Here is a 20514-nt window from a genome sequence, read left to right as displayed (position 1 = left end):
AACTGTCTTCTAAATGACTCAAGACTTTCTCTGACTTTTCTGTAGTATACATTACCAAACACCCACTTCAAGCTCCCTGGAGCTTCTGTGACTACTCCTAGTCCCTTGCTTCCTCCATTTTGCTTCATTTTTCTTTGTCAAGGAGAATGATCTTTGCATTGGAAAGATCAGAACAAAAATAACCAATTGGTAATTATTATCTAATATAAACAAACTGATAATAAGAGGGTATAGTTGCTCTTAATGAGTTCAAACCCTTTGGGTTCAAAGAACTCCATTTTGGGGTCCTGGAAGACCCAGAGAATATGACTGCTGAGACCCTATCAGTGGCAAGATCTTGGACAAATTAAGATCCAAAGTTATCTTAACTTTCAAGAAAAGAAATGGGATTATCCACAAACTACTATTCACTGAGCCTGACTTTAATTTCTGGCAATATTCTAGAATATATTATTAAAGAGATGGCTAGTGACCATCTAGAAAAGGGAACAGCAACACAAAGAACCAACGTAGCTTCATTAAAAATAGTCCTGCTAGAGTCACTCAATAACTATTTTCCAACAAGAATCAGGGCAACATTATGCAGTTTATTTAGATTTTATCAAAGCATGCAATTAACCGCTTCATGTCATTCTTATAAAAAAAAAAAGATGATGAAGTGTGGACTAGACAACAGGACTTAGGACTGATTAAATAGCCAGACATGGAGAATAGTGATTAGTGGTTCTAAATCAGTTTGGAATAACATCTCTAGTGGAGTGCTTCAGGGATGTCTGCTTGACCAAGTGCTATATAATAGTGCCAATGCCATCAAGGCATCAAGGACACACTGATCAAATCTGAAGTTGTTATTGGGTAACAGAATCAAGAACCCAAAAGGACATGAAAGGCTAGAACACTGAATTGAATGAGCAGAATATTAATAGGAATCTATCTAAAGTTTTGTACTTGGTCATAAAAAAATGAACTTCAGAAATAAAAAGTGGGGGAGGCAGACTTAGACGAGCATTCACCTGAAAATCTTGGGAGGTTTTAAGCAGGACGGGTCCTCAAACTACAGCCGTGGGACAAATTCGGCAGCTGAGGATGTTTATCCCCCCTCAGCCAAGGCTATGAAGTTTGTTTAAAGGCCCACAAAACAAAGTTTTTGTTTTTACTATAGTCCGGCCCCTTCAACAATCTGAGGGACAGTGAACTGGCCCCCTATTTAAAAAGTCTGAGGACCCCTGTATAAGGAATTGCAACCTCAGCAGGAGCTTCCCCCAGAAACCTCATTTCCATTAAAAGGGAATCAGCCCCAATACCACCCCTTCATGAACTCCCCCCTCTTCTCCCCCATTGCTTCAGATGAAACTCTCCTCACATGTTCCTAAATAACTTCCCTCCACTATATTCCACATCTTCCATTATACTTCTTGGTGTAATGACTATGTATCCATTTTTGTGTCTTTGTAACTCCAACTCTTAGCACCATGATTTGCAAGACAGGCAAATGGCAAAATGGGTGGAGGATTCATGTTATGTCTCTGACACAAACCGGCTGTGAGATCTTGGGCAAGTCGCTTAACCCATCAGAGTTCAAGGTAGTTCTTTAATACTATCACATTGCCAAGAAGGTATGATCTGGATGAGGAAAGATCCTCATTGGAACTCATTACAACGACCGTTTCTTAATAAGAAAAATAACAGCTTTTACTTATAGAGCACTTTTAGGTTTGTAAAGTACATAGTAGGTGCATATTAAACGTTTGTTGATTGATTGTCCTTACAACAATCTGGTGCTATAATTATCCTTATTTTTCTAATACAGGGGCTTAGAAAGTGACAAATCATTTAAATTCTTGATGTTTAATTTTTCTCATCTGTAAAAAGGAAGGAGTGGGAATAGATGACCTCCTTTCCAATTATTATTCTATGACCCTATGTGTTGCTCACGTCACAAATCTAATAAGTGTCAAAGGCAAGGTTTGAGCCTGGTCTTATTGACGATCCGTCTAACACTCTTTGCACTGTGCCAAGCTGTCTCCTAGGTGCTTAATAAATGTTTCTTGAACTGAATCGTTTAATGAATAAAAATTACAAGAATGAATTATTTATTGACTTTTACAAGAAATGATTGAATTATACCATGAAAGGGTAAATGAATCTGAAGGGGGAGGAGGAGGCAGGTAACTTTTCAGTTACTAAAATCAATGTCAACCATTATATTCTTTCTGGCTTTAAATCTTATCTTTGTCTGACCTTGCACCCTCGGAGGCAGCTCTCCCTTTTGCAACTTTTTAGCAAAACTTGTATTAAATTAATGTTTTCAAATCCCTCAGAACTCCTGCATTTCCTCCATAGTATACCTTGCTATCATTTAGGTGACAACTATGACTGATAATGGACTCATCCAGGACTTCTCATCATCCTTGGTGGAAACAGGCAATCACATAGAGGAGGTAATCCAATTAGTTGAGGATGAAGTAATACTACCTCCAAGTCAAAGTTTAGGGTCACAACAGAATCAGAATATCATTGATGAGGAGAACTGGACTGATTACTCCAACCTTTCATTTAGCAGAATGGGGAAATGAGGCTCAAACATGGGACAGGCCATCCTCTGAGAAGCTTTCTGTGATCCTGCCCATTTGGGGCTCTTGATTTGGGATCCAGGAACATTTTTTAAAATTTTAATCACTTTCTCAATAACTGTAATTTTCAATGCATTTTCTTTAAAAAATATTTTAATATTCATTTTTATTTTGAGTTTCCAATTTCTCTCCAGATCTGACACATTTTCAAACGTTATTTTGAGAAGGGGCCATAGGTTTCTCCAAATTGCCAAAAGGGTCCTTGGCAAATAAAATGTTAAGAACTTCTGTCCCAGTTGCTAATACTTTAGTCTCCAATTATTTTGCACCATTATATAGGGTCCAAAAGCAGGTAACATTTAGTCATGTTATTGTTGAACAGTCATGTCCAATTCTTTATTAATTATATTTGAAAGGTTTTCTTGGCAAAGACAATGGAATGGTTTGCCATTTCCTCCTCCAGTTCATTGTACAGATGGGGAAACTGAGGCAAACAGGATTAAGCGATTTGCCTAGGGTGAATGTACTTATCTGGTAAGTGTTTGAGGCCAGATTTGGACGACTCAAGATGATTTCCTGATTCCAAATCACTTGCCTATACTTAGTCATTTTTGTCAATATTCTATCCTCTTCCTCCAAGAATTTACTCTCCTTGAGAGGGAGGGACAGTTTTTCATTTTGTCTTTGTATTTTTCACTTTGTCTTTCCTCATCTAGATCATACCTTCTGGGCAATATGATATTATTAAAGAACTACCTTGAACTCTGATAGGCTAAGTGACTTGCCCAAGATCTCACAGCCAGTTTGTATCAGAGACATAACATGAATCCTCCACTTAGCACACAATGCACTGAATACAGGAATGAATGAATGTATTAGTAAAAAAAAATTATTTATTAAGGGCTTATTATGTATGAAAAACTATGCTAAACTTGGAGGGGGTGGTGTACAAACAGAAATATGAAACAATTCTTACTCCAAGAAGAGCTCTTTCTCTCATAGAAAGTGTTAGCCCCAAGTCAGATGGACCTGCCTCATGATTCTTAGAGGGTGGTAGCCAACTAGACAGTGATGCATCAATTAAAATTAAATCGCTACTGAGAGAATGCTATCTGTTTCTGAGACTGGATCATTAGCCAGTGCCAGGGACTTTGGCGGCAAGAACTGTGTCTTCTGGGACTTCAGAATTTTGCCCACTGGTTGCTGAGGAAACCGGGGCTGCAGCACCTGGAGAAATGGGTGTCTGGCTGGCTGCTTGTCCACAGAAAGCTATTCCCTGGATGACATCTGCAGAGGATGGGCTCGAATCAGGGAGTTGGGAATGAGTAAATAAGGTGATTCACCCAAAATCACCCATCAAATTAGTGCTATGTTTGAGCTAGAACTCAGATCTCCTGATATGCTAATCTTCTTTTAGTATAAAATTATATTTAAATAAAAGGAAATGCTTAGTAGAATCTAAGAGTCCATATATACTCAGTCCACAAGAGCCTAATGTTATTCTGTTCTCAGTCACACAAAAAACTCCTTTTGGAAATTTAAGCATCAGTCGGGGTCTGGACCTCTATTTTTCCTGGGAATCAGATGAGGGGAGGCAAAAAGTCTTAGCTGATGGCTATAAATTTAGCAGATGAGCTGAGCTGACCCCTGAGGTCTCACATTCTATTGTTCTAAGGACTAACTGGTCAGAGGGCTCCATGTAGTCCCCTTTCCCAAGGAAAGGGGTCCTCAAGTAGCAGAGAAGATTCTAATGGTCTATTTTCCCATTATTTTTAAATTCTCAAACTCTTAAGAGTCTTTGATGGAATTCTAAGCAGGTGGTGATTGGCACCTGTATCCTGCATCTTTGGATGCATGTACATATATTAATTTCTTATGCGATGTCTGTCACAGACCTTGCTTGGTACTTGATATATTATCCCCATTCCCTTTTCCATCTCCCCCGTGTAATTTCTTGGTCATTCTCACTAATGACTTGTCTGAAATAATCTGTTCCCAGACCTGGACTGATGGCGTGCCTCTAGGAAGCACCCCTATTAGTCTCTTCAGAGGAGCACAGATAAATGGTTAGGATAGGGCTGGCCTCTGGAAATACATTATATGAGGTCTGGGGAACCCCACGTGGGAGGTATCTTGCTGTAATATCTGTTCTGCTCTGTGAACCATTTACACTTGGAGCTGGAGCTCCCAAATCATACCTAGGTAAGAGGCAATTGGGATTTTGCCTCAGAGCACTGAAGTTTACAAGGTGCTGACAGCGCTCAAACCTTTCAGCATCACCGAAACAATCGAGCTTAGGAGCTAGTTAGCAAGAATAATTGGTTAAAATAGGAAGCTATCATTTGGTGTCCTATCTCATCCCAAGGGATCGCTTCCTCATCTGCCTTTTCCCATAGCTCCCTTTCCAGTCCAACTTTCTGGAAAACAATTTGGAATTATGTGGGGAAAACTCACTAGTGATCTCATTATTTGGCATATGGTCCCCTCATCAAGTTCTAACTTCTGGGAACCATGGGGTATATAGGCTGTCATATATCCATTCTACCTTTCCTCTTGCCCCCCATCAGAAGCCTATTTGCCCCAGGCCCATGTTATATTACTTGCCTGTGATATAAATGAAAACTAATTTGGGCTCTGGAAGTCTCTAGCCATGTCCTTATCAGAAAAGTAGAACCCAGACAGGTGGGTGCTCTCTAGTGTCAAAGGTAACTTCCCATCATTCCTTGGAATTTATAGCACTGTGGAATTAGATAAGGACCTGAAGACTAAAGGATTACTGAGGGACTTCAGCTGAATGTGTCTAGAGAATTTCCTTTCAGAGTATCCACCGTGCAAAACCATGCTAGGGGACAGAAGCACCTTCTTGAAGATGGCTGTCCTTTTCAATAGAAACTCTTCCCCTTAGCCTCCATTGAAACTGCTCTTCCGGGATATTTATCTTGGTCACTTTTCATACCAATCTGCTGCTTTGAGTCAGTGATCCTTCCTTGCCCAAACCCTCCAAGGTACAAGATGCACAGGTGAGTTTGTCCAAGCCTTCAAAACGCGAGGCTAGGAAAATACCATTGCAGCTTTTCTCTCAATTAAAGTCAGGGATGAATGATTCTGTGGCCCTTTTTTGTCTTCTCCACTTTTTATTCTTCACATAAAAAAGTTTGTGGGTGTGTGGATGGATTAACAAAAAATTATGGTTGGTCTCTGGTGACTCCATCTTTACTTTCTTTTCAAGAGAATGAGACTAGTATCCTTTCTTCTTAGAAGTACTCTTCATCTAACCTTCAACACGGGCCATCTATAGCTAATTTTTATGAAAACCCACTAAAAGACATTCTCTGACACATGCTTATTGTATTTATCTGTCTCTGAATATCTTCCATAAGATCCCATCCAGTTATTGAGGTCTGCACGGTCAGGTTAAAGGGAATTTGGAATCCTTTGAAGCAGAGAACCCAACGTTAGCTTGGCAGAACAGTTTCATATTGAGTTGTGATAGTTATCTCTTTCTGAAATCCCCCAGCCAAGGGGGAGTCGATGTGTCTCTATCTACCTGAATATATATCCACGGCAAAGTCGATTCAGCATAAGTGAGTGAATCTTAATCACCTGTGGCGGTCTAGGGACAACAGATGCTTTGGTAAATATGTGTCTCTGATAATAGAACACACTTGACTGAATCTAATCTGCAGGGGTATGATTACATTGGAGTAATAACTCCCTAGAATGTCTTTGCCACAGTTATAGCACTCTGGGAGAGCTAAGTATGAGCAATGCATAAATTAATCCACCCTATAAAATGTTTACTAGCAGTCAGCTCCACTGGTCATGCAATAAAAGCATGTTATTTGACAGCAAATTAATGCATTATCTATGTGACCCAATGAAAGGTCAATTATTTATATTTTTGTTGGACTGATGTATCCTCTTGTAAAATCAGCCCGTAATGTTTTTAATGTTTCCAGAGAATGCAATTAAGTGCACAAATGAGTGTATTAAAAATGATCTTTTAAACTCTCCAATCCCATTCGAGCACAGTGCTGAGCTCACAGAGGGATCACTGAGTAGAAACTTGTTGCATGGAGTTGACTGGAGGATGTTGTTCTCTTATCTACATCTGGAGGGCTGGTCACATTGCCTAATTAAAGAGATGATCATTTTGATAATTGCCTTGGTGACTGTGTAAATGATCTGAGTTCTATTTTGGCTTTATCTACTCTAGAGGTTTTTGTTAGCAAAGACTCAGGGCCAACCTACCATAGTTGTAAGAGAGAGCTATAACTAGGGTAAGTATAGTTGGCCTTTGCCTCAGGGTGCTAAACTCAGAGGGTTCCTACAGTATTCTTCAGTAGCATAAAAATGACATAGCATAATTTAGTCGAAATAAGAAGCTAGCAGAGAGCAGCTTGGGGGCAATTCTACCTTTTATACCATTACTCTCACCTCCCATGTGTAACAGCCTCCCAGAAGCAACCTTGCACCCCATTTGGACTCCCCCCATCCCATCTGAGGATCTGCTTTGTGCCAGTTGCCCAAGATAATAATAGCTATGACAACTGTTCCATCAGGAAATATCTCAATCCTCCAATATTAGTTATCAAAGTAATTTAATGGTAGAATGGAAAGCTTTGCAATAAGTCCTTAAGACTCATTCCTTGATCAATTCAGCAAATGTTTATTGAGCACCTACTATGGGCAAGATTTAGATGGATTTTTTTTTAATGCAAATTATAGGCTTTGCTGGAATGTTGATTTATCTTCATAGATAACAATATACTTAAATGAAGCAGGAAGCAGGGACTTGTCCAAGAAGGATTATGGAAATGGGAAACCAAATGGAACAATGCCATTTTCACTATTTAGGGACCTCCCCTTCACGGATGAAGGCTGGCACCTTGCTGTGACATTTCAAGGAATGACTTGCTCATGGTCTCAGAGTTGTGTCAGAGACACCTGGACTTGAATCCAGGTGGTCTGCTCCATGATGCCTTTCTAGTTGTAAGATAAAAGCTCATTAACACTCCATCTCCATGTTCCATGTCTTAGCAAAGTCTGGTCCTCAAGCCTGGAATAAATACTCTGTCCCCCTCACTTACACCTCAGCAAGAGGTATTTCCTGGTCTCCTTCGCTTCCAGCTAAATGTGTTCCCCCCCCCCCCATTTATATTTTGCCTCGACTTACAGTTTATTGGTATAATTCTCTCCCATTAGACTGTGAGTACCTTGAGAGCAGGACATTGTATTTTCCCCTTCTTTTGCATCTCTACTTGGCACAGGGCTTGGAATATAGTACATGATTAATAAACACTACTTGACTTAAATTTAGACCTCAATTATTATAAATTTGTGAAAATTCAGATGGGGCTGGGAAAGATAAAAGGTAAACATGCTGTAAAAGTAAGTATTTGCTCTTTTGTAAAAGTAAGATGTATTACAAAAGATCATAAGGGTAGTTAATTTCCTCTAGAGGAGAACTTGAATACAGCTCTTTATGATCCCAAGACTGGCTATCCATCTACCACAGTAGCTACCTCATTTTTTCTTGCTAAGTATCAAACAGGCTTGATCCTGCTTTTCTATACCGTCTTTTATCAGCTGCCTGGATGAATGGATGGATGGAAAATTGGATGGAGTAGGGATAAAGGAACTGCAGCCTCAAACCATGCAGCCCATTGATAGATAGACAGTTTCCCTAATGTGCTTAGCTTATGTTCTGGGACTTAGAACAGCCTGGGAACACTCATCTGCCTGGCTAGGGGGTAAGGAGGTGCTGGAAGGCTAGGGCTTAGAACACAAGGGTGATTTAAGCTACTTTATCCAGTGATGGCTGTGAATGAGAAGAATGGGGAGTCTGGGAAAGGAGGGATGCTTCTGGGATAGTAAAGTTTAGTCCCTGAAGGAGAGATATTTATGGGGGGAAACCAGAAAAGAGAGAGGGTTCTCTCACTCTCTATATACTCCCTCTAATCTAGGAAGAATATTGATCATAGGGTTTTTGTTGTTGTTGCTGAGGCAATTGGGGTTAAGTGACTTGCTCAGGGTCAGACAGCTCTATCCACTGCACCACTTACCTCCACCTATCATAGGGTCTTTTTTTTAGGTAACTTTGAGGCAAGAGGGAAAGGGTGGAAAACAAGATGGGGGAAAGAGGAGCAAGAGAAGGGCTGCCCGGCCTGGAGAGGCAGAATCCCTGCCCTGGAGAAGCCGAGGCTGGATGGCACTTGGGTGAAAGCAGAAACCAGTCTAGTCATGAGCCAAGGAGCCTGGAATGGAGATCTCTGGATTCGGAGCTAGAAATCCGGAGGGTGCGCGCACTGCATCTCTGTTACCACCTGTGTGACCATCATCCCCCTGCCTCTCAGTGCCCTCATTTGTAAAGTCTGGAGCTTTTTTAAAATCCCGCTTCTAAAGCGCGTGATCGTAGAAGCACTTTATTGTTCCTCACCTGTGCCTTCCCGAGGGGCGCACTCCGGGAGAGGGAAGAGTAAGAGGGGAGAGGGAAGGAGAAACGGCATCAGTTGCCATAGGCAACAGCCGCGGGAAAAGCCGGCAGCTCAAACCGCACCTGCAGCCTCCTCAGTGGAGTGGGGAGGGGGTTAGTGACCCTGAGAGGGAGGACGAGCAGCTGAGACTGGGAGCGGGAGCCCTTGGGGGGACCCCCTTCCCCCGCAGCAGCGAAGGGTGGCAAGACCGTCAGGCATTTACAGCAGCGATGGAAACCCCCTGGCATCTCCCTCCCCCTCTCCACGCCCTTCCCAGGAAATCAATCCAGAAGGCTTTGTTAAATGCCCACCGGGTGCCACGGGTGCTGTGTTAGGCTGCAAAATAAGACAATTGCTTACCCTCAAGGAATTTACATTCTGTTAATATAAGAGAAAAAGCAGGAGGTGAGGGAAGGGGAAGGCGAAAGGTTCTTGTGACCAATTCAGGGGGCAAATCTTTTTGTCTCAGTTTCCTCAGCTGTAAAATGGGGATAATAATAGCACCTACCTCCTAAAGTTTTTGTGAGGGTCAAATGATATAATAATTGTAAAACTCTTAGCATAGTGCCTGGCACACATAAAAATGTTAGTTATTATTATTATTATTAGTCTAGAGCTAATTGCTACTAAGAAGGGAGGGACAATCTAAGTCTTCTGAAATTTTCCCTGTAAATATCTGTGATTCAGTCCCATCTTGTCTAGAGAACTAAGATCCCCTCCCTGCCCACCCTTAACAGTTCATCACTCACCTTTCCATTATGCCCCTCCATGTCTACCCCATCCTGCCCTGAACCTTTCCCTCTTTGCCCTTCTCTTCTATTTTGTGCCTTATGAAATCCTTTTTCTCTTGTTAACAAATAATCTTTCATGCTCATTCCATCTTCTGGCATTCATAAAAACCTGCCTTACCCTAGGAAACAGTGACCTTTTCTCCAATCATACCATCCCTCCTGCCCTCCATTATCCTGGGCCAGTAGGCTTCTTCTTCATTATTGCCACTCAGTAAATTCTGGTTAATTAATGAAATGTCAATCTCATCAGTTCCCATGGGTTCAGCTGTTAGCTCCTTACAGATGAGCCCCAAATCCACATATTTGGCCATCATCACTCTTCTGAGCCCCCAGCCTTGCATTTCCAGCCCATTGGGAGTACCACCTGGATTGTTTGTCCCTGAAGAAAAAGTCAACATGGGACATGTTTGGGAAAATCGGCTTTATCTCCCTTTATGACCTCTACCCTTATGGCTAACTTCAAGGTGACCATCATTTTCCCCATAGTCCTCATTCAGAGTTATCATTACATTTTTTCTCTCACACACCTACAATATCCAATATGTTGCCAAATCCTGTTGGTTCTGTTTATATAATATTTCGTGCACCTGTTCTTCCTTCTTCTCACCCTACAACTGCTCTAATCCAGGTCTTTAACAATTCTCCCAGAGACCAATGCAATAACAGCTTCCTGACTGGTCACCCTGAATCAAGCCTCTTTCTTCTCCAACATGTCCTCCACAAAGTTGTCAAATTAATATCCTTGAAAGTCTAGTCTGACCCTGTTCCTCCCATACTCCAGAAACTTCACTGGTTCCCTCTTTACCTCAAGGAACAATACAAATTCCTTAATGTAGCATTAATCATTTTGTTCAAATATATGTTTCCAAGTCAATTACAAATTCCTCCTCTTCTTCCTCCTCCTCCTCCAAAATTCTAACTTCTATTCAAACTGGCTTATTTGCTTTTTTTTTCCTATATGAATTTCCATCTCTCACCTCCATTCCTTTGTATAGATTATCCTATATGCCTTCTCCAGAATTCATGTATCTCCAGAGAGGTATTAAGTCTGTTGGTCAGTAATCCTTTGGTACTTCCATCAGTTCAACAATACCTGGAGCTTCTGGATGTCATCTGACCTTCCTCATTTTGTCTCCTCCAAATTTCTCTCTCCTTCCAAGGAAATGCTAAGGGCTACTTCCACTTCATCTTCTCCTACCCCAAACTACTAAATTTAACTCACATTATTTATTTCTTTTACCTCTGAATAAATAAAAAGATCTATCCCTGGGGGAAAGGATATAAAGGTATATTGTGTCATCTGTGAATCTGATAAGTTTTCCATCCGTCTTTATCCCAGTCACTGATAAAAAAATATTATCATGTTTTGAAAAATAGGCTTTATCTCCCTCTATAACCTCTACCCTTATGGCTAATTTCAGGGTTTCCATAATTTTCCCCATTGTCCTTGGAGACCAGTCCTTGGAGAACTCCTTCCAAGTTGACTTGATGTCCATTAGTGGTTTGATACCACTAATGATTATTCTTTGGGTTCAGCTATTCAATCAGTTTTGGATCTATATAATTTTGAACTATTATCAAGCATAGAGCTCCCGATCTATTTCTGAAGAAAAACATGAGAGATTTAATTAAATACTTCCAAAAATCTATGTAAATTATATTTAGAACATTCCCTTTATCTTCTAGTCTAAAATCAAAAAAGGAAAAAAGAAAAAGAAATAAAATTATGCTGGCTTGATATAACTGGTATTGAAGAAGCTAGATTAATTATTGATAATCAGTGATTCTGTTCCGGATGTTCACTATCTTCTTTGATAATATATTCTCCATTGTTTCCCCGGGCTTATCATATTTAGACTTTATTCTTGTCCTTTTTAAAAACAAATAAATGGGGCATTTGTCCTCTAATCTTGTGGTATCCCTTTGGTTCTGAGGATTGTGAGAAAGCAGAGTGGCAGTTCTATCTGAACTAAAGACGTGGGCTGATCTTTTATTTTTATTTTTGGCCAATGTGTCAGATAGTCAGGAAGCAGCAAGATAGGTGAAAACTTAGGTTGGGCTTTGTGTGAAAGGGTGTGTTTGAAAACAAAAGACAAGGACTCCTGGGTAGACAAGACTTGTAGTTACATGTCAATCATTTCAATCACATCCGAACACGTCTTTTATATGTTTTATGGCCAAAGACAGAATTTTAGTTAATGTTCATAGGGAGAGAAGACATATTTGCAAATTTATACATGAAGTGTATGCAGCTGTCATGCATAATGTAATCAACAAAATGCCTGGTCTCAATCCAATTAAAAAACCCAATTATTATCATTAAAACTGGACACTAGACAAGGCACTTAATACTTGTTGACAAACACAAAACAAGTGCTTAAAGAAACAAAGCATGTCCTTTTTTTCAGGAACATGATGGCAGCAATGATGGAGGGAGAGAGAGCTAATCTCAGTCTAGAAGCCCCTGGGTTCCAGTTCCATCTTTGGCACACATTAGTTCTATGATCTTTAAATCAATCAAATGCTGGGCTCGAGGTCAAGAAGACCTGAGTTCAATTCTACTTCATACCTACTAAAGTATAGAAAACAGCTCACATACAAAAAACAAGATAGAATATGGTGAGTTCCATAAAATATGTTGAGGATTTGGTAATGGGAGAGACCTAATTTTACAGAAAGCATAATGAAGGAGATAGAATTGAGAGAATCAGGATTTGGGATGTCAAGGATGATAAACAAGCAATCCAGGTGGGTGACTCAGTATGTGAAAAAGCAAGGAGGTGGGAAACTTCACGGAGTATTTCAAAAACATCAGGGTGTTCAATTTTGGTAGGATAATGTGGGAAAGGCTGAATAGAGCTAGAGCATGAAGAGCCTTGAATATCAGTCTAAGCAGCTGGTCCTTAATTGGGCAACACAAAAGATTAACAAAATTAACATGATCTGAGTAAAACATTAGGAAGATTACTCTCAAAGTGAATTGGAGAGAGAAGAAAGGAACAAGGCATGTAGAAATGGGTTTCTAAAGTGATTGCATTTATTCTCCTAAACTGTTTCTAATACTCCTTTGTGATCTTTCCTCCATTATTTAATAACTAAGCAAAACTTTTTTTTCCATTTACTAAAGTAAATTTCAACCTAACCCTTATCCAAATTTCCACAGACTTTGAATTACTGAGGTTCAGATTCTTGAGATTTTTGCTGTTCAGCTTGAGAAGCAGAATGATAAGGCAGATGATGGGCTCACTTTGGAGGTAGAAAAATCTGCGTTCAAGGTGTGCCTTTGACCTACACTAACTGTGATCATGGTTAATCACTCAATCTAAGCCCAGACTTTGCAAGATTATTAGATGCAGATAAACTACTCTTTGTGTTGGTGGGAAAAACTTTTACAATAGAATTTTCCTATCCTGATGAAATCATAGATTTCCTTCCCCTAACTTTCCCCCTAAAAAAAAAAATACCTCCAAACCTGACTGTAGCTGAAATTGTAAGCTAAAGTATGACTGGTTGAAAACCTACTTCATCCATTTAAAAAAAATTTTTTTTCTGGAATGTTGAAATGGCTTAACGAACAAATAAATAATCAATTCAGTTCAAGCATTTAAAGTGCAACCATTATGTGCAAGGAGAAACCCTGTGGATTAGTTGACAGCAGGCTGGACTCTTAAGCAGGAAGACCTGAGTTGCAGATCTGTCTCTGACTCAGACTAAGTATGACCACAGTTAAATCCTTTAACCTCTCTGTGCCTTAACAATTACAGGGATGGATTGATATGCATCGGTAGAGACACTCTCAGGACGTGGATTAAATTCAGCATCTAAACCCCTTCAGAGTAAGGCTCTGGGAATACAGGGGTAACACAAAACAATTTTGATTCTCAAATTGCTCGCTTCCTATGGTTTGTTAAGGAGAAATCAACCTGATGCTTGTGAGTTATCACATTTTTATCATTTTCAATAAAAACATAACCCCTGCTTCACCCCCCCAACACATACACACACACACACACACACACACACACACACACACACACTGTTCTTTATTACAGCTACATTTAAAACCTAATTTTAATGTTCATTTAAAAAAAATTTCCTTTGTTGTTGATGCTTTCTGGTGACATCTGAGGAAAACTAAGGAGGAACAGTTAACAGGCTTGGAAAGATGAAACATTCCTTTATCATAATGAATGGATTTGGGTGCTAAGTGTGAATGCTGATGACCTTTTGAAAATGAATGGCTGACCCAGAAACGGATGAGAATCAGCCAGATCAAACGAGGCAGAAAGAGGCTCAAAGAAGTCTTTCCCAGTCCATCGGGGTTTGCTGGCGATGCAAATTCCTTTTATAATTAAAAGAGACAAGGTGGTCAGTAGAAAACAGGAATGGGAACAAACAGGGCTAAACCGTGGCCCGATCTCCTTGGCCCTTCTTCACGGGGCCAATGTGGTGACTCATACTGTCATGCATTCACAAGGCTCTCAAACACTTGCCAGCAGCCAATACAGATCTGGTTTGGGATATGGACAGAAGCCAGTACCATAGCTCTTCATGAAATGTCTCCTGAAGAAGAGTTTGGGGAGGAGCTTGGTGCAATTGATTGTCTAACCATAGGAATTTTTTTTTTAGGAAATAGGAATAACGTTTTATATATATATATATGTGTGTGTGTGTGTGTGTGTGTGTGTGTGTATGTACATAAATATATATTAGGAAATAGGAATAACATTATGATTGCTGCCAACAAATAATGAAAATATATTTCAGAAAGATCAATTAAAGGATTTTGGGGGAGAGGGGAAAGGAAGAAGCAAGCAAAGTGGAGAGTTAACTTTTCTACTCTTCCACAGAGACTTTTTGCAAAGCCAAAATGTTAAATTTTTCCCAGCAACTTTTTAAAAGGGAAAATAATGGATTTGAATTTCAATTTAAAAAGAACTTCCTGGAAAATGAATAGTTTTCTCATCCAGATTAATATTGGAGCAACAATGGATCAAATGAGATATTTATAAAGTTTTACAGTGACTTTACAGCATATACTAAGTGCTCTCTCTCTCCCTCTCTTTCCCTCTCCCTCTCTCTCCCTCTCCCTCTCTCCCTCTCCCTCTCCCTCTCTCCCTCTCCTTCTCTCTCTCCCTCTCTCTCTCTCTATATATATATACATATACATATACACACACTCCCTTCCCTATGGAAGGTAATCTCAGATAGTAGGCTCTAAAGGGAAGAAGGGGAACTGGGAAAAACCTTCTGTTGATGGTGAGATTTGAGTTGAGTCTTGAAAGAAGTCAGGGAAATCAGGAAGTGGAGTTCCACATTTTGTTTTCCAATCCACAAATTACTTTCCTGCACATAGAGTCCTTCCAGTGGAATGTAAGCTTCTTGAGTACAGTAGGGATTGTATCATTTTCTGTCTTGATCTCCCTGTGCCTTCTACACTGGCACAATGTTCTCTCAGTGAAAGATTCCCATCTCAATCGCCCATGCAGAAGGACAACTTTGGGAGCTGCCTGGGGGCAGGGAACCACTGAAAGGCTCGCTTAAAATAACACCAGCAGTCTGAATCAGAGATAGGACATGAGAATTTTCCTGCTTCTGAGGCCATTTCTCCATCTCCTGCACCAAGCTACCTTGAACATGTTAGGCACTTGATAAATGTCTGTTGCTAAATTAAAATGTCCATCTGTAGGAAGGTCAATTTGGGCTGATTATTCTGAGTTCTTTCCTCTGCCTCCAACAGTTATGTTCATGAAAACAATGACAATAGCAGCAGCAGCAGCAGCAATACTACTAAAGTCCCTTTTTGATTCCTCATCATGCCTTGGAAAGGACCCCGAGTTGTCAAAAGCGATGGCCAGAAGAGAAAAGGCTCTTGTCTTTTCAAGGGATCACAGATTTAGGATTAGAAGGGACATTTCTATCAAGCTCAGAAGGGTTTGAATAGAGACACAAAAATGAAATATAGAAATATATACATATATATGTATGACTAGATATGTTTATGCATATATAAATACATAACAAAAATATATACATATATAAATAAATTCATAAACATATCCATTCATACATATATGTATATGTTTATATGTGTATATATATAAATAAATGCCTAAACATATCAATTCATACATATATGTACATCTATTTCTATATTTCACATATATAAATGTATATATACACATTCATACATATATTTCTATATTTCACATATATAAATGTACATATACATACACACATATAAATGCATACATATATCCACTCATACATATATATGTATATATATATATTTTTTTTCTATATTTCACTTCTTTATTTTCTATATTCAAACCCTTCTGAGCTTGGCAGAAATCAGCAGCACCAGAGTTCAGAGGAAAGAGTGCTGTATTTAGAATCAGAAGCCCTACATTGGGAAAATTACAAAGTCCTTTTAATAACCCCCTGTCTTTTTCATTCTCATCTTTTATTGAAGTTATATGGTGTCCATCATGTCACCATATTACGATTGCCAAGGAATTGAAGTGGAGGGCGATGGAAAGACATAATGGGTGTGAACAGGCCATTTCTAAGAAAGAATTCCATTGAACAAGTGTCGTAAAGATGTTTTTAAAGAAATGATTGAAAAGGAAGGAAGACTGATGATGTGGCGAGCAGGAGAGCTAACTAATGGGCTGCCCAGGTGTTCCATTGGCGTCCAACATCAGAAGGAGGGGGGGCGGTGCTCCAGCACACTAAGTAGCGCTCTGGCATAGAATTTGTGGGAGAACAAGGGCAAGCGAGATGCCTTGGATAGGTTGAGATTTGTGCCATTGGAGGGAATATTCCCCCCTCCCTTTGGTGAGGACACAGATGTATTTAAATATCTGAGTAATGACATTTTTAATAGGAAGATAAGAGCCTTATGTTATTGTGGTAATAATGAAAACTTTCCAGGTGCAATGATGATAATCTGTAATAGTAAAGTGATTAGAGACCATAAACCATGGGAAGCATTTACTCAAATGAACATTCTATTCTCTAGAGTCTTCTGAATCTGTTTTGCCCTTTCAGTTTAAACACAACAGCTCTTCCCTGTTCAATCTAAGAGACAAATGCCGTTGTATATGCAAGAAGATCTCAGGTTTGCACGAGAACAAACAACGGACAGAGACTTGAATCAGAAAACCTGGATTCAAATCCTGCCGGTTGCCTGTTGTTGTTGTTCATAGTCACTTTTCAACTCTCCACGACCCAATTTGGGGTTTTCTTGGGAAAGAAACTGGAGTGGTTTGCCATTTCCTTCTCCAGCTTGTTTTACAGATAAGGAAACTTTAACAAACAAGTTTAAGTGACTTGCCCAGGATCGTACAGCCACTAAGTATCTGAGGTCTGGTTTGAACTCACAAAAATGGTTCTCTAGGCCCAGTTATTTGTTGCATATATCAAAGCTTCTTAAACTATGGGTCATGAGATCACATAATTAAATGGGAGGTCGCAAAATTATGATATATTATCTGTAAATGTTTGATTTGTATATCTATTTTATATAGCTATATGCCCGGGAGTTGAGTAAATTTCTTGGGCAAAAACCAGTTGTTAATAGAAAAAGTTTAAGATCTATATAATCTTAGACAACTTTATCTTCTTAAGTCTGTTTCCTTCCTTGACCGTTGCAGATTAAACAAACCAAGTATGTATAAATAGTTCTCTATGAAAAGTAAATGAACAAATTTCAGATTTTCTTTACTAGTCCAGGAAGAAAAAAGTTAGTCATTATCAGAGGAGCATAATAACACTGAGAGACAGGAAGAAAAGCATAAGAGGTACCAGAAGTGAGACCAGCAGAAGGCTAGAAAAGTTAGTCTGGGAGTGATCCCAGAAGCCTTGGAAGCATGTTATTGCCTTGAAAGGAAAGTTTTCTGTGGCCATTTTATCCAAGAAAAATGCAGAGACCACAATAGCTCAACAGCCAAACTTCATTGGAATTGCTGGGGCTTCACACTAGCTTTGAAATCATGTCCCTCATCCTTTAAAAAAAATTAAATATAGTTACAAATCATGTGGTATTAAAGTTTGTGCTCCTTGATGTAGGAAAGCCTAGCACCTTTACCAATTCCATTACTTTAATGAGCCCCAGAATGAAATCCATTCAGAACCTTGGCTTAATATAGACTTGGTCATGCAGTACTTCATAATAACCTCTTGAAGGGCAGAAGACTAATTCTCAAGGATTGACTGAGACGCTGTGAAAATTTCTATCACCTGGTAATATAGGTGAGTTGAATGCTACCACTCAGAGACAGCCAGGAGAGTAATGAAGATAGGTGGGGGTGGGGGGTGGGGATGGCAGGGGGGTGGAAATATAAATAGACTATTGCTGAAATTTAATTAGAGACGGCAAATGTTAATAATAAATTCAATTAATTTTGGCCTTTGATGAGGGAGAAGAGACGGGATAATAACTCATTTAAAATGCCTCAATTAGCAGTCTTCTTTCTTAAAGAGTGATTTATGCCAATAATGGACTAGCGGAATTCTTCATAAGATTGTTCCAAATCCATCTTTTCTTTTAAAAAAAAATCTTATTTTCCAAGGACATGTTGCAAGAGACACAGCAAATTATTTCTTATAAATTTCCATTTATTATTTTTTGCACATTTACTTGCTAATTATTTGTAACCTGTTTTTGAAGGCAAAATAGGTTCAAAATATTTGACCTACCACTTACAGACCAAATTTGAGGCAAAGCGATCCATCTTTCTGGATCTTGCACTTGCTTTTGTGAAGGTCAGTTAATTACTATACTTCTAAGTTTCAGAGATATTCCACCCTCTCTCCTGCTCTCATTCAAGTTGGTGATTAGTCTTCTACAGTGTTCTTCCAGAAGGAGAAATAAAAGCTACAAACCAACCACCAGTGAATTTTAAGCACCCCCATTCAACCACATGCATTTAAAGGTTTTGATTTGGGCTTTTTTGTTTTTGTTTTTTTGCTGAGGCAATTGGGGTTAAATGACTTGCCCAGGGTCACACAGCTAGGAAGTGTGAAGTGTCTTGAGATGAGATTAGAAGTCAGGTCCTCCTGACTTCAGGACTGCTGCTCTATCCACTGTGGCACCCAGCTGCCCCTGAGTTATCTTTTTAAGAACAAAGTATAAACACCAAAAAGAAGAGGGTCTTATAAAAAAATAATGTTAATTTCCTCCACTTTCTCTCTTTAACAAAACCTATCGCCTAAAATAAATATTACTGTCAAGGATGCATTTTAATTCTAATTCCTGACAGCTTAAATGCCTGTCAAAAAAAATGTTCTGGAAGCAATCTTAGTATTTTGAGAGCATTTTGGGGGGCTTTGTAAAGACGGGCTTGGACAACAAGAGTTAGACTCAAAGATGGAGCCTTCCAATGGCCCCAAGGCAAGTGAACAGATACTAAATAATTCAGGGATCGTTATTACTTACATGAGAAGCGGAAAGGTCTCGCTCCCAAGCCGCATTGTCTCACCCCTTCCCCATGAAAAAGTCCATACTGGAGCTCCCCAGTAAACTTCTCCAGCTCTTGACCAGAAGCATTGACCAGCAGGGCTCCGGTCTTGCAGAGGATTTTGGCTTTGACCCACAGCTGCGTCCCTAAGGCTGTTATGACTCCAAAGGAGCAGGCAAAGCTCAGGAGACCAGCAGTGCAAAAGAGGACCTTCTTCTGTTGGCTGGGCATGGCTGGGAACCAGGCAAAGCTTCAAAAAAAAAAAAAAAGATGGTTCGGAGAAAGGGCACTGTGCAACTCATCCGATGCCCATCACTGAAGAGGCACAACTGAACGCCCAATGCTCTGGTCCGGGGGAAGCCTCTCCAGCATCCCGAATATCCCTAATCTCACCCTTCCCCCTCCCTCCTGCTCTATTTCTTCTTGTCCCTCAATTTGGGAACCTGGGAGGAGGAATCATCTGTAAAATGCAACTTTGCGAACTGCTCTGAAGTTTCCTCCTTCTCCTCCACTTCCTCCCTGCCCTCCTCCTCCTCCTCCAGCTCCTCCTCTGTGTCACTGCGTAACAAAGGGTTTAGATAACAGATGGAGTCTTCTGTGTAATTCGATGAAAGCCTCCTCTTTTCCCATCAGTCTTTTGTCTGATTGGATGAGCTGAAACCTCTAGAAATAGGGTTGGCTCTTCTAAGTTATCAGCAACCTGAGAAGTTTTTATTATTTTTTTTCTTAATGCAGTTTTAATTGAGGGAAGGCAAGAGTAAAGGAGACTATATATGGAACACACACATACACACACTTTTCCCCTCGTTTGTATATATAAAGTCTTACCCACTTACCCAAGGATTTTCATAGAACGGGATCTGTGAATCAGACCACTGGTTAATTTAGAAGACATAACTCATTATAAAGACAAGAAGATTGGACTTGAAATAAAAATGATAGCAGCTTCCACTGCTGCTGTTTCCAAGAGTCAGTTAACTCCTTTGTCCATATGACTGGGAACAAGAATATTTGCATAGCCTATCTCACACAATTTTTAGGGTAGATTAAATGGGACCTGTGTCAAGCATTTATTAGAATTATGAAAATCAAAAATACATAGAAGAAAGCATCTTGGATTTCAGCAGGGGTCCTCAAACTTTTTAAGTAGAGGGCCAGTTCACTGTCCCTCAGACTGTTGGAGGGCTAGACTATAGTAAAAACAAAAACTTTG

At 39.7% G+C, this 20514-nt stretch overlaps 1 protein-coding gene across 1 annotated transcript in view; it reads right to left on the bottom strand.

Annotated features, from left to right (window-relative positions):
- CLRN1 (clarin 1) overlaps positions 1-19852 on the bottom strand; it is a 46145-nt gene extending 26293 nt beyond the window's left edge. The window contains exon 1 of the mRNA XM_031957771.1: positions 19280-19852. Within this exon, the coding sequence (XP_031813631.1) occupies positions 19280-19532 (253 nt within the window). The 5' untranslated portion in view covers positions 19533-19852. The remainder of the gene's footprint in view (positions 1-19279) is intronic.
- Positions 19853-20514: the final 662 nt, after the last annotated feature.

The sequence above is a fragment of the Sarcophilus harrisii genome, chromosome 3 (assembly GCF_902635505.1).
Source record: "Sarcophilus harrisii chromosome 3, mSarHar1.11, whole genome shotgun sequence".
Classification (NCBI taxonomy): Eukaryota; Metazoa; Chordata; class Mammalia; order Dasyuromorphia; family Dasyuridae; genus Sarcophilus; species Sarcophilus harrisii.
Note: the sequence above shows the minus strand (reverse complement) of the source record. Positions and strands in the feature narration are given on the sequence as shown.